We start from the raw sequence: 12137 nt of genomic DNA, 5'->3' as shown, positions 1-12137 counted from the left end.
TAAACCATTACTAGTTGTTTATGTTTTTTGTTAATTCAACATACATCACAACAAAAACTAACAATGGTTTATCATATTTAAAACAAACTTTATTTCAACATTTTTCTAATAATTATAACCCATTTAGATAGAAAGAAGAAAGAAGACAGAGAAGACAGAAGCAAAGAAAGAGGAAGAAAGAAGAAGGGCCGCAAAGAAAGAAGACAGAGAAGATGGCATGCGGTGAAGAAGAAAGGCAGCAAATAAAGAAGACAGTAGCCAAGAAAGAAGACAGAATATAGCGAATAAGAAAGAAGTCAGCAACAGAAATAAAGGAAAAGACTGCAGCAAAGAAAGAAGGGCAGCGATGAAAGAAGACAGAAGGCGGCATGAGGCGAAGAAGAAAGAAGGCGCCATGCATCGAAGAAGAAAAGACTGAAGCAAAGAAAGAAAACAGTGAAGAAAGAAGATGGCATGCATAAAGAAGTATCACCTTCAGCGTCATAACCAGAGGAAAGACACTGGCCAGTATTCAATGGCAAGTGACTAGAAGGAGTACTTGGTCCAGAGGCAGCAAGGCAGAATGAACGGCAAAGACGACAGTAGGGAGTGAAGCTGACCCATTAGGAGCACGTAAATTAGAGCGACTTTAGACCAAGTCAAGGGTAAGTTCAGGTAAGTAAGGGGTGGTTTCTAAGCCCCTTTTCAAGTTTTTTTTTTTTAATCAACAAAGATTTCTGAAGCACAGTGAGCACGCGCGCATGTGCAGGCGAAACCTAAAACAGTTGAAAATTGTAGGCGTCTAGCACTTTCAATTTCATAGATAGGGCATCAAGTGATTATCTTATAGTGCAACAAACAAAACAAAATGGTAGCTGCCATCTACAACTTGAATGAGCCAATGCTGCTTCATGGGCAGATTTCAAGTTCACTTGGCCTCAAAATCTTTTCGAAGCTTTCTGACACAGTAAATCACTGGTTATGTTTGGAAAGGGCTTGTTAAGAAAAGCTAGTGGTGGGATGTACAGAGTTCTTGCTACGTCCACACTACGGGATCTAAAACTCTGGCAACCAGTTGTACCTTAACACCAAAACAGGAAGCAACCTAAAGTTAGGACTGTTTGGCTTAAGGAGTTTGCTAACACTTTTGAGTACGCTAGAGGATGGCCACAGTCATCCTCATACCAGCAAGAGAGATGGAAGTGATGTGCGTATGGTATCCCAAATGGATGGTTAAGGGTCTCCATTAGTGTAAGAGTATCGCCAAAGGCAGCATAACCACCGCAAGGCTACCCACTTGCTTTTTTATCTGTTTCTGCACAACATCTAGACCTTACTCAGACAGATTCCACCGATTTTGAGGACATGGGGTTGATTAATGCTCTCGTCATTAGTGGCAGTGAGAGGCTGGTCATCCGACAGACTCCAAACATGCACTATGTGAGGATCGAAGATAGCATTTAAGATATTTTGTCACAGAAGGTGCCTCGAATGTTACAAAGTACTCCTATGGTCCACGCAGGTTGCTGTTCTTCAAAGTACCTCCTGTAACGCTCAAGCGCAAACAGTATGGCGGCGTTGACCAGGGCCCTGGTTTCCTATAGGAGGGAGTTTTGTGTATGAGATTCTGCAGCCAGTCTTTTAAGGAAAGGGGCCTTACTGCTGGGTGCACAGTAATTTAAGGAAGCAGACGTTGTCCGAATCAATTGCTAAGAAATCTGCAGAATTTGTATTTCTAGCACCCAGGCCAGACAGCATGAAAACTACACAATGCTCGGTCATGCCAGGAGGTAAAGCAAAAATAAGATTCAGGCCCCAACTCTAACCATCTAGAGAAGAATCACAATATTGCACTGAGCCACGGCCACAGCAAGGATCTCAAACGTTTATTGTGCTACTACTGCAGAGAAATTAGTGGGGGGCCCTTATGGAGATTGCTATCTATAAAAGTGGATAATGGGTACCTTATCTCCCACTGATACCATATAACCTGCCTCCAACAATGTCACTATTGCCTTGGCAAGAGGCTTTTTGTTGAGGGAGATTCGCAATTCCTAAATCATGCACAGTCTAGACTTTGGATGAAGGGTACAGAATGCTGGCAGCTCGGTCTCGGTCAGAATGAATAGATGTGTTTGCATCTATGCACAGGTGCTAGAGACTTGCAGATCGCAGCACAGAAGAGGACTCAAAACAAATGTTTTTAGTTGTTTGTGGGGAAAACAGCCCGAGTTAGCACAAAGGTGTGCTTAAATGGAATTCCATAATGCCATGCCAGAAAAGAAAATTGCTTGGTCACCTAGGCACACACACATGATATGGGGGACCTTCAGAGTAGCCTACTAAGTGGATAAGCCTGGTCAGAACATAGCAAGAGAGAATCTATGTTCTTAGTAGTGAGTGTCCCTCAATAATAAGATCAATAGAGGAATCACAAATTTATATTTATATAAACCCCAAAGCATGCAGGCTGTCCTAATCAGGACAATTGGTAATCTACTGATAAAATAGCTTGAATACCATCCCAAGTAGAATTCAGACTCATAGTCCTGTCTAGTAGATATCACAACTACAGTAACTACAAGACTTCTGGACGAAGAAGCCATTTTGTCTTCATGTTGGGTAGTAGGTGAAAGCAAGTTCCTGCCACTTTTTTGATCTAAGAAATGGAAAGTTAGATTTCAAAGGTAGTACTAGGTTGCCAACCGAATTAGCAGGATTCAGAGTTGAGCCAAAGTTGGAAGGCCGCTTGACTGAGGCACAGATGAATAAGGAAAGTAGTTAAGAAGAGAACCAGTGTTGTTCAAGATCAGATAGAGCACATTCATTGACCTGTATTGCACCATAGCAATAATGCATGGTTGAAAGAAGGTGGTGACATCAGCATCAGATCCACGTAGGTGAACAAACATGTGGTGTGTCACTATACAGATAAAACAAAGGCCAATGATTGAGTTAGGGCCATCAAAGGGGGTTAGGAGGACACACGGGCAGTGTGTACGCCAGGTGTGCAGCAGCGCTGACAAGGTCACTAAATAGTTAAGAAAAAAGAAAGGCAATTCTCTTAGGACCGAACAGGCAGACCTGCCCCAATGAGTGTAAAATACACAAACAAGCATTTGCAGTTAGAGCTATTCACGTTGTAAATGCCTAACTGGATTTTTCTTGACACAAATTGAAAATGAAAAGTAAAACAGTTGACATAAGTGAGCTGATTCAAAGCGCCAGGGCCACCATGAGCGCGAAGCAGAGGTACAAAAGGAAAAATAAACTTGCTCACAGTCAAACACATTGGCAATTGTGCAATGATCCATGAAACTGTGTCCATGTCGGTAACACAACTGCCCAGGGAGGGACAAACGTAAAGCATTTACCAATGATACCAAAGGATTTTTGAAAGGCAAGCTCATGAACGAGTGATAGTAATGGGCTTGACGTGGACGTGGTTAAAAGCACACAGATACAAGTCGGAGAAGCAGCTCTTGTGCGCTGCTATGCTCAACCTAAAAAGGAAAATGGGACTACATGGTGAACACAAAAATAAACTGGTGCCCAGCTATACCGTTCTTGCACTGCTATGAAGTGTTTGTTCTGAACACCAAAATACACTCTAGGATAGTGGAGTGTACTCAACCGCATTGCACCTACAGTTTTCTATCTAAAACGCCACGTACTGTCACCACATATGGAAAGTGCATCTTACTTGCCACCACTACCCGGCTTGCTTTGTATATGAACGTGAAATGTATCAGGAAAAAAAGTAGCTAACACATGGAAAAGGGTACCTAAATTAAATTATTATGTAAAGTAAAGCATCACGCTTGAAATTACGGATTAGAACTCTCATGGGGCAAAGTGATAAAACACGGGGTGGAAAAGCTGTATTACACAGCTCCACACATTTTTCCCTTTAGCCCATTTTCTGTTCCCTCAACTACAACCGAGCTCAAATAAGCTACCTGTGCAGTTTGCAGGCAATGTTGTACTCTAACAAGACAGCCGGATCATGGCATGGACCTCAGAACAACAAGGTGGGGCCTGTATTACCCTCACAGAACCCTAACAGACACTGCTTAAAAATGAATTAGGTCGGGGGCGGGTGGGGGAGAGGATTTTAGTCATGCTGTGGACAGAAAATCCTGCCAATCTGCCTCACCAGAGGTTGAGTGCGCCAACATGGAACTTCTAAAAATGGCATTGTTATTTTTTGTCCTTACACTAAATGCTTCTACAGACAAGGGGTAGCCATTTTGTACATACGCTCATTCATTCTGACTGAAAACCAAGTAAAGCTGATATCATGCAGTATTGCATTTATCTTATTCTGAATGGTTTCCGTTCATATTTTATGTACTAGACTTGGGTTTTAGTAATGGCCTTTAAGGTTTATCCCACTATTTTTTAGTGTAGTCTTCATTTACAAAAGAAGTTGTGAAGTGCCACTATATCCCCGAACTCCTCTAGTGGAACTGATTGTGACAAGAACACTTTCTAGACAGTATTGTGTAGTGGGCTGCGCATGGCTCTCAGTCCACCTGGAGTTTTTATTCATATTGGTGTATTGAACTGAGTCCTTGCACACTGAGACAAAACTGACGTTGAACTGAGCTCAGATTTGTCGTTGAGGTTTCAAGTGTGATGAGAAGCCATGTTTGAATATGAAGCGTAATTGAATGATTACGTGGCACATCTCCTAAGCTTCTATCTATCAAACCATCCTGCCACCATGGACCCTGAAATCAAGGTCTAGTCATTGTACATTTTGATAGTTCGAATTCTAAAACGTGGCAAACCCTGCATTATACATCCTCCTAATTCAAGGACACATCTTGTAGACAGGTGCCCATTATATCACTAACCTTTCTGTAAAATGCACAAGACCTTCACAATAACCCCATGTTTCAAGATTAACCAGATTAAACTCTTCAGGTCTTCCTAAACGTGGTCTTGTATCATCTGCTTCAGGGTCCTAAATTTGTGCAGCTTAAGGATTTTTAGGCAGATTTTGTAGCGCCCCAAACCCTGTGTACTGGCATGTGTAGTGCACAACTGCCTTTACAGTAGTTCCCTTCCACCATGAATAATGGCCTTATCAGTCCACACCGGTGATTGAGTTGCAGAAAGAGTTGTATTTCTTCTATAAGCTTACCTGGGACTAGAGAGAAAAGGTTGCATAAAAACATTGACAATGTTTAGAAAACTATTTGGATGCTCACTTGTGCCTTCGGAGTTATTGTTCTGTGGAACTGTAAAATAAACTCCACATAGGACAGCAGTTCTCTTAAGGCAATTCTGGAAGTGAAGGACTTAAATGAATGTCCTCAGCAAGCCTCACTTGCGCATGGCTGGAGGGGAGGGGGGGCCACATGATGTGTAGGTCAAGGTCCATTCTTATTAGAAGGGAACGTGAAACACAGGAGATAAGACCATTGAAGAGAAAGCCCCCCTCCTCTCCCCCCAACAGAATGAAACACCACAGAACCTCCAGACCTCAGCAGATAATGCAGCATTAGGATGACGCTTGGTACAGACCATGCACTACTTCACAGACTTACTCCTCTATTAGGTATTCCACGAAATCCTTCTTAAACTCACATATTGCTGACATCAATGGGCCCTTGTCTGATCTATCCCCGCGATGAGGACTGCATCATAATTTACCGCTGGGATGCAAAGTAGGTGTACATTAGCGCAGGGGGAGATAAGGGAGGCAGTTCATCTATTTAGCGAGTTTATATCTTTATCAGCTATTTGCTTCACAAGACATTTTTTAAAGCTATAATACAACATCTGGAGAGATTGATGGGCAATAAATTCATTCTTTTAAGCAGGTTTACTCGTACATGAGGCATTTATTTAAATGGGATTTGCCGTAGTGCAGAACAGCTTGGATGAGATTAAAATCCGCCTGCTGCCGCTCGCGCACCACTGTCGGGGACACTGCCTCCAACAGCAGCAAGCAGGTTTCCAGAGGGTGGCCAGTGGCAGGACCGCGCACGATGTGATTATAGCGTGAGGCAGTGAGAGGCAGCAGAGTGGACAGGGGCTGGGATAAGGAGTGGCAGGGAGCAGTACATCGACTGGGGACAGTTAGGGTATCTTCAGAAAGCTTTGTCATGTCTCTGGGGCCTGGAGATGCACTACCTCGTCATCTATATATGGCAGGCAAAGCTGTGATCTACTGGCAGAGTTCGTGGCAGCGTAGGGTTCGTGGGCAAAAACAGTGGCATCCATACAGTTTGGTGCTCACACCTTCAGACACTAATCCGTGACATTTTCAAATAATCCCCAATAAAAAATAAACCTACATCTCAGTATCATTCTTAAACCCTACCGACTAATCCTCACTATTTAAGAACTAGAACATTTGGCTAACAGTGCATGTGGAAATAGTTAACTACCTTCGTGATTGACAGAAAGAATGACACTACATCAAGAAACAACCCTTCCAGCCAGTCAGGTGACAGCAAGTCATTGTGTTCCAGTTAGAGCGGAACATGTAATTTACCACCAATTATCTCCACTGCATCACCTTAATATGCTTGAATTGGTTTTAATTTCTTTGACTATGCCAGCACATAGCCGCAAAGCTGACTGTAATGAACGGCACTGGAGAGAGGGAGACATTGAAACTCCTGCTGTTATTCATGTTTGCGGTGGATTCTCACCAACTAGCAATACTATTTTTTGTTACCATGGCCTACATGCATATATATATATATCTCATCTACTCAGCAACAGCAAAGGAGTCTGCAACTGCAATCCAGTCCGGAGGATGGTCTCACATGTATTCAATAAACAAGAGACCGAAATGTCAACAATACATTCATTTCTTGTCAAAACCTAAACATCTTCTCCTTTTCCATGATCAGTATGACTGATTCAATGGACTATTCAAGATAAGAGGGGATCATCATACACGTCAAGTTTCTAACGAAACAGCACCAAAGTCGTTGCCTTTGGTCAATGTGTATGATGTTGCTAGTAATTGTACCCCCGTTATTCATTTGTAATTTGGATTAATAAATTATATTTACCTATTAAATATAGGTTATTTGCTTTAATTAATGTTTTCCTCATCCCTGCAATTAAATTGATAAATTCGATTTAATTTAGATGTAATATATTAAATTGCCATGTCTCTACCTCAGTTGCCTAGATGAAAACATTAGTCTTAAAGTTCAATTAATCACACAAAAAGAAAACGTTAGCAACTTTGAGTCACTGGATTCCCTTGTCTAGATCCATACAGTCAAAACGTGGGCATTTGATCTATCTGCAACACGTTCCCTGTGGAAAAACACCCTTTACAACAGTGCTAGAAAGTAGGGAGAACCAGCTGGAACCTGGTTCCTGCAGCTATTTCCAGGGAAACGTGCAGAATTCGTCCTGGTGTTATCAGCTAGGACCTAATTCAGCAGTGCCCCCACACTGTCCATTTAAAGCAGAAATCAAGAAATCAGCAGGCAGAGAGGGTCTTTCTTATTTTAACATCCAGCTTGGCAGGAACAAATACCTGATTTAAAGGGCTATCAGGCCTCCTTTTGTTCAAATATCATCCTGGCTGGAAACTATCTGAAGCCCAACACCTAGACGCCAAGGCAGTGAAAGGAAACAAAGGCACACATCTTGTAATCACTTCACAAGTACTTAAGAGAACTATGATTTGGAGGAAGGTTTTAAAATTTGTTCAACTCCCTATTTGAAAGATGAGTTAGTACTGTAAGATTGATATGCCTATATGACCTCAGTTGAACCAACCACAGCTTTAAAGTTAGTAGAACGTCTGGCAGACTGTTTAACCTACCTAGAGAACGGGACAAAGAAACAACTCTTCCCCCTCTTAAACATTTATAACGCACAGTGCGTCTCCCCTGCCATGTATGGGGCTGGGGTTATTACAATACTCTGCCACTTCAAATTGAAGAAAATCATGTTTGTCGGTGGTTGTTACAGGTACCTCTGCCCAGTTCAAACGTCATCATACAATTGGAGCTTAATTTAAAACATATAAATGACAAGGTTAATCTGGCCCTTTTGCGGGCTAGTGTGAGGTCAAATCCTGCGGTGTTTCTATGCAGAAATATAATACTGGATTGTCTCAGTTTGGATAAGGGCCGATCAATCCCCTGGTTAAATTATATTTCAGAAACCTTTTCTACAATGGGGGTGACTCATTTATTAATGTCCACAGGGGTTATCCAAAAAAATGACAAGCTGAAAGTAAAGTATCACTTTCTCAAATACTGTACTGCCAGAAGGATGAACTCTGAACTATGCAAAGTGTTGGCTTTAAAATGTTATACATCATTTGGAATTTCTGAACCTGCACTATATTTGTCTGTACCCCTTACAAATTGGGAGAGGTCTCTTGTTTAGTTTCAGAGCAGGCACGGTTTGGGAGCTCCTGTGGTTTTGGGGCGTTAGTTCTTTTGGAGGCCTAGTCCCACCTTGCCCATGTGATGGCCAGGGGAAGCAGTCGTTGAGTCATTTTTTTTTTTTTTTTTAATCTCCAGTTTACATATTTTCTCAAAACCTTGTTAAATAAGCTGGAGTACCCCAAATGTAGAGAAGTGCAATTCCACTTACAATTGTTGAACAGCACTGAAATATGCCTGAGAGTAAGCTCATTCCTTCGAGCCGCCGTGAAACGCAGAAAGTCAATGAAAGGGTAGCCTGGGAAATGGGCACTTTTATGTTGTCTATCTACGGAATTTGTTAAGGGTACCTACCTGTTGGCGCTTTGAAGAATATGCCAGGTCTTTTGGTCAATTGTATGTCTTTTTTATCTTAATATTTGTATATTTAATACGTATGTTTGTTCAGAGCAGTTGCTGGCCTCTTTGTAAACATGGTTGTGATGATTAATGCTGCTGTAAAGTTTAACTATGCATTTTAGCTTATCCTGCTACAAGTTTTATTATGAAATTGTATGTTTTAAACTGTCTAGAATTCTCTTTTATGATCATAATCTGGCCCGAATGAACTTTTTATGATGACAAATTACCAAATTATTGATTTAAGAGGCACGTACAATTTTTTTTTTTATATAGCACTACTCTTCCAACTGTAGAGCGTCAGAGAGCTTTACATCGGAGGCACAATAAATCCTACACACCTGTAAATCAATGGACAGGAAATTATACATAAGACAATGAGGGTTGTAAGATGTAGGAATCACATATCATCCATACTTGTAGATAATATATTTTAAGAGTGCATACTTGTAGATAATATATTTTAAGAGTGCATGGTTTGGAGAAACATGCAGGATATAATCAGTTAATCGTGTTTGTCCATACTAACGACTTATTAGTTTCCAAAGGAAGCCTTTGTTGCAATCTTAGAACAACACAGAGGAAAATACAAAAAAAGATCTAAACCCATGACTTACAGTTTACATGCAGCTCCTTGATGCTCGTAAAAAGAGCACTGTGCTACCTTCGAAGGTTTGCAACTTATGAACTGGAACTAACAAAATGATTTTTGTCCCTATCAGAAGCCCACTTACCTATTGCAATACAATAGAAATCTATGATCTGCATGTTACACGATGTGCTTGTCAGAAGGAACATTGATGCACTATGCTACTTTATGAGTCAAAACTGATTGGACTAAACAAAGAACTCCCCAGAACTGTATTAACAATTGAAATTATTTTACCGCTATCACAATCCCCTCAAAATCGCCGGACAAACATGCTCTGCAGCAGGTGTCTTAACCCTGGAAAGATAGTTTTAAATGTAGCCTCTTTGTACCTCACTAAGTAAGCTAAAACAGATTTACTGTCAGATATGTCTGTGTTGCCAATTTCTTTGGAGCAGATTTTTTTTTTTTTTTTTTTTACAATCAATGTATGCATACATTGTCACTCTGCTTTTCAAGCTTCGACCTTCGTGAAGGTGCTCATTTTCTTCGGCCAAACCCTGACCCCCAATTTGTCGGTTCCGACAGTATATTTCTACCAAATCCAGCACTGCTTTACAATGTACTCAAGTCATCAGCAGAATTTGATCCGTCATTTCGGGAACTAGTTATTTTCTGTTTACTTGAGAGGACTAAATGTGTATGGGAGGTTTGCAGCAGCTGTAGCAAAATCCTGACAAATAGGGATTCCATGCTTTTGCTAGATAATGCATCATCCGATGGAGATTCTGGTTTCGGTAACAATTGATTACAGCCCAAACACACTTTAATAGTACAAACAAAAAGATGCATGTTCGATGCGATGCAGCGGCCGACACACTGCACAAGTTTACCCTGCGAGTGGCTTAGTCCGAAGCGAAAGTGGTATTTCCCGGTATGGGGTCGAGAGTCAGTTTAACCGCAAACAGATCTATTTGAGTGGGTGGCAAGTGGCGCAATTAGTGTCTGTGTTATACTGCCAACAGGAACAAAAATTAAAGAGACACACGAAGGTTTCTACTTGGAAAAATAGATATAAATAACCTATAATTAGACATTTTAGTGCTGTTATGCTAAGATCAGCAGAATAACAGATGTGAAAGATATAGAAGTATTCTGCATAAACGCGTGACTGCCCTGAATAAAACACTCCAAGTGCTACCGATGTTATAATCATTTTTGTGTAGATCGTATTTTAATTACTATGTAAAAGTGTTTTAATAACTGTGGAGGACAGTGTTTTAATCAGTGTTCTGAAAGGGCAGTTGGAATTAAGAAGAATCACAAAGGATTACATCAGATCTGTTAAAGCCTAGTGTCGTTAATTCAAACAATCTCTTAGATAAAAAGTACAACATATTTTAGTGGCGGGCTGTCCTACATGATCTCGCCTTTATAAATGGGTACTTCCAGTAGTCTCATTTTTAACAGACTAGAAACCACAGCCCGATTGACAAGTGGCTTTATAAATACCAAATAAGGTGGCCATAAAGGGAGGCTTGTGCACCTTATTGTAAGAGGTCTGTCCAGTTTGGTGAATAACGCTACACAAGTAACTTATGCTTTTGTCCAGCTATACTTTGTAATCCTCTCTATTTTCCGTATCAACACGCAAGCGTGATGTAATAGCTTGATAATGCTGCAGAATGAGCTGAATAAATCAAATAAAGTCACATAATATGCTGTATAATTAGGATTTTCTTTGTTGCAGAACTCATCCATCCCCACTGCAGAATAACCACTATTTCCATAATTCCAGTGGCCCAGGACAAATCGATATCCTATAGCTAGACCCTCACAATGGAGGAAGTTACCGCAAACTATAACTGTATTCTTGTGACTATTTTCTTGCAACTTATTCATGTGATCCAGATTAAGATCTAACACAATTGTTGTAGGTATGTCTTCAGCACTGAAAACAGTATGTTCGGATCAGACAATATACCTGCTGACAGATCCAACAGTAGACCCATGGCGTTTGTAGGGCAACCAGCACTTTCAACACATTCATTAGAACAGCAGTTTTACATCATTAGATGGTTAGTCCAAAAAGGGAGATGGGCATGTCCCACTTACCTTCTCTTTCTTGGGCTTAGCGAGCTCCTCAGCTGAGAGCAGGGTCTTATAGTATGCGCTGCGCTCTGCTGTGAAGTGGACTTTGGAGAGGGAATGTTCCACCAAGGCCACTGAGAGGTTAACCCCCTCGATGTGCAGCCAGCCAATGAAGTTACCAGCCTTGTCCATGTTCTCTACTTCAACTTCCACCTGGAATACAGAACAAAAGAGAAGCTATTTAAAAAGCATGAAGCCCAAAGTTTTGTCAAGGGTCACGTCTACAGGGTTCCTCAATCAATGCTGTAGTTAATTACAAGGAAGTGAGAGCAGTAAGCGGATAATGTTAGAGACTGCAAAGGACACTTACCACAGGACATGCAAAACAGACTCCTGCTCAGCTCTTTCAATGGAGATCTCTTCACCAAAGCAGAAACCTAACTTAGATAGCTTATCAACCAGTGGGACTAGCACAGACTATTTGGTACTTCTTTATACCACACAGCCCTTTCATGTGCTACAAAACTGGATACTTTAATAGAAAAATCACAATAATCTCCGCCCCCACCCCCAGGGTCTGGCCTCCACTTTAAGGATTTAAGGGCCAACCCACTGGGAATACACAAACATGACGGGCGAGAGACTGGTGCCTCGAGGCTCCTTGCAGGAGCGTTTTGATTAGCATGCTGTCTATTTCAGGA

General features: G+C 41.2%; 1 protein-coding gene across 1 annotated transcript in view; it reads right to left on the bottom strand.

Annotated features, from left to right (window-relative positions):
* Nucleotides 1-12137, bottom strand: part of SND1 (staphylococcal nuclease and tudor domain containing 1) — a 1722638-nt gene that overhangs the window by 370192 nt on the left and 1340309 nt on the right. The window contains exon 17 of the mRNA XM_069229374.1: nucleotides 11461-11649. Coding sequence (XP_069085475.1) covers nucleotides 11461-11649 — 189 coding nt within the window. The remainder of the gene's footprint in view (nucleotides 1-11460; nucleotides 11650-12137) is intronic.

This window comes from Pleurodeles waltl, chromosome 4_1 (genome assembly GCF_031143425.1).
Source record: "Pleurodeles waltl isolate 20211129_DDA chromosome 4_1, aPleWal1.hap1.20221129, whole genome shotgun sequence".
NCBI classification, from domain to species: Eukaryota; Metazoa; Chordata; class Amphibia; order Caudata; family Salamandridae; genus Pleurodeles; species Pleurodeles waltl.
The sequence above is the reverse complement of the archived record's forward strand: the minus strand, read 5'-3'. Positions and strand labels throughout refer to the sequence as shown.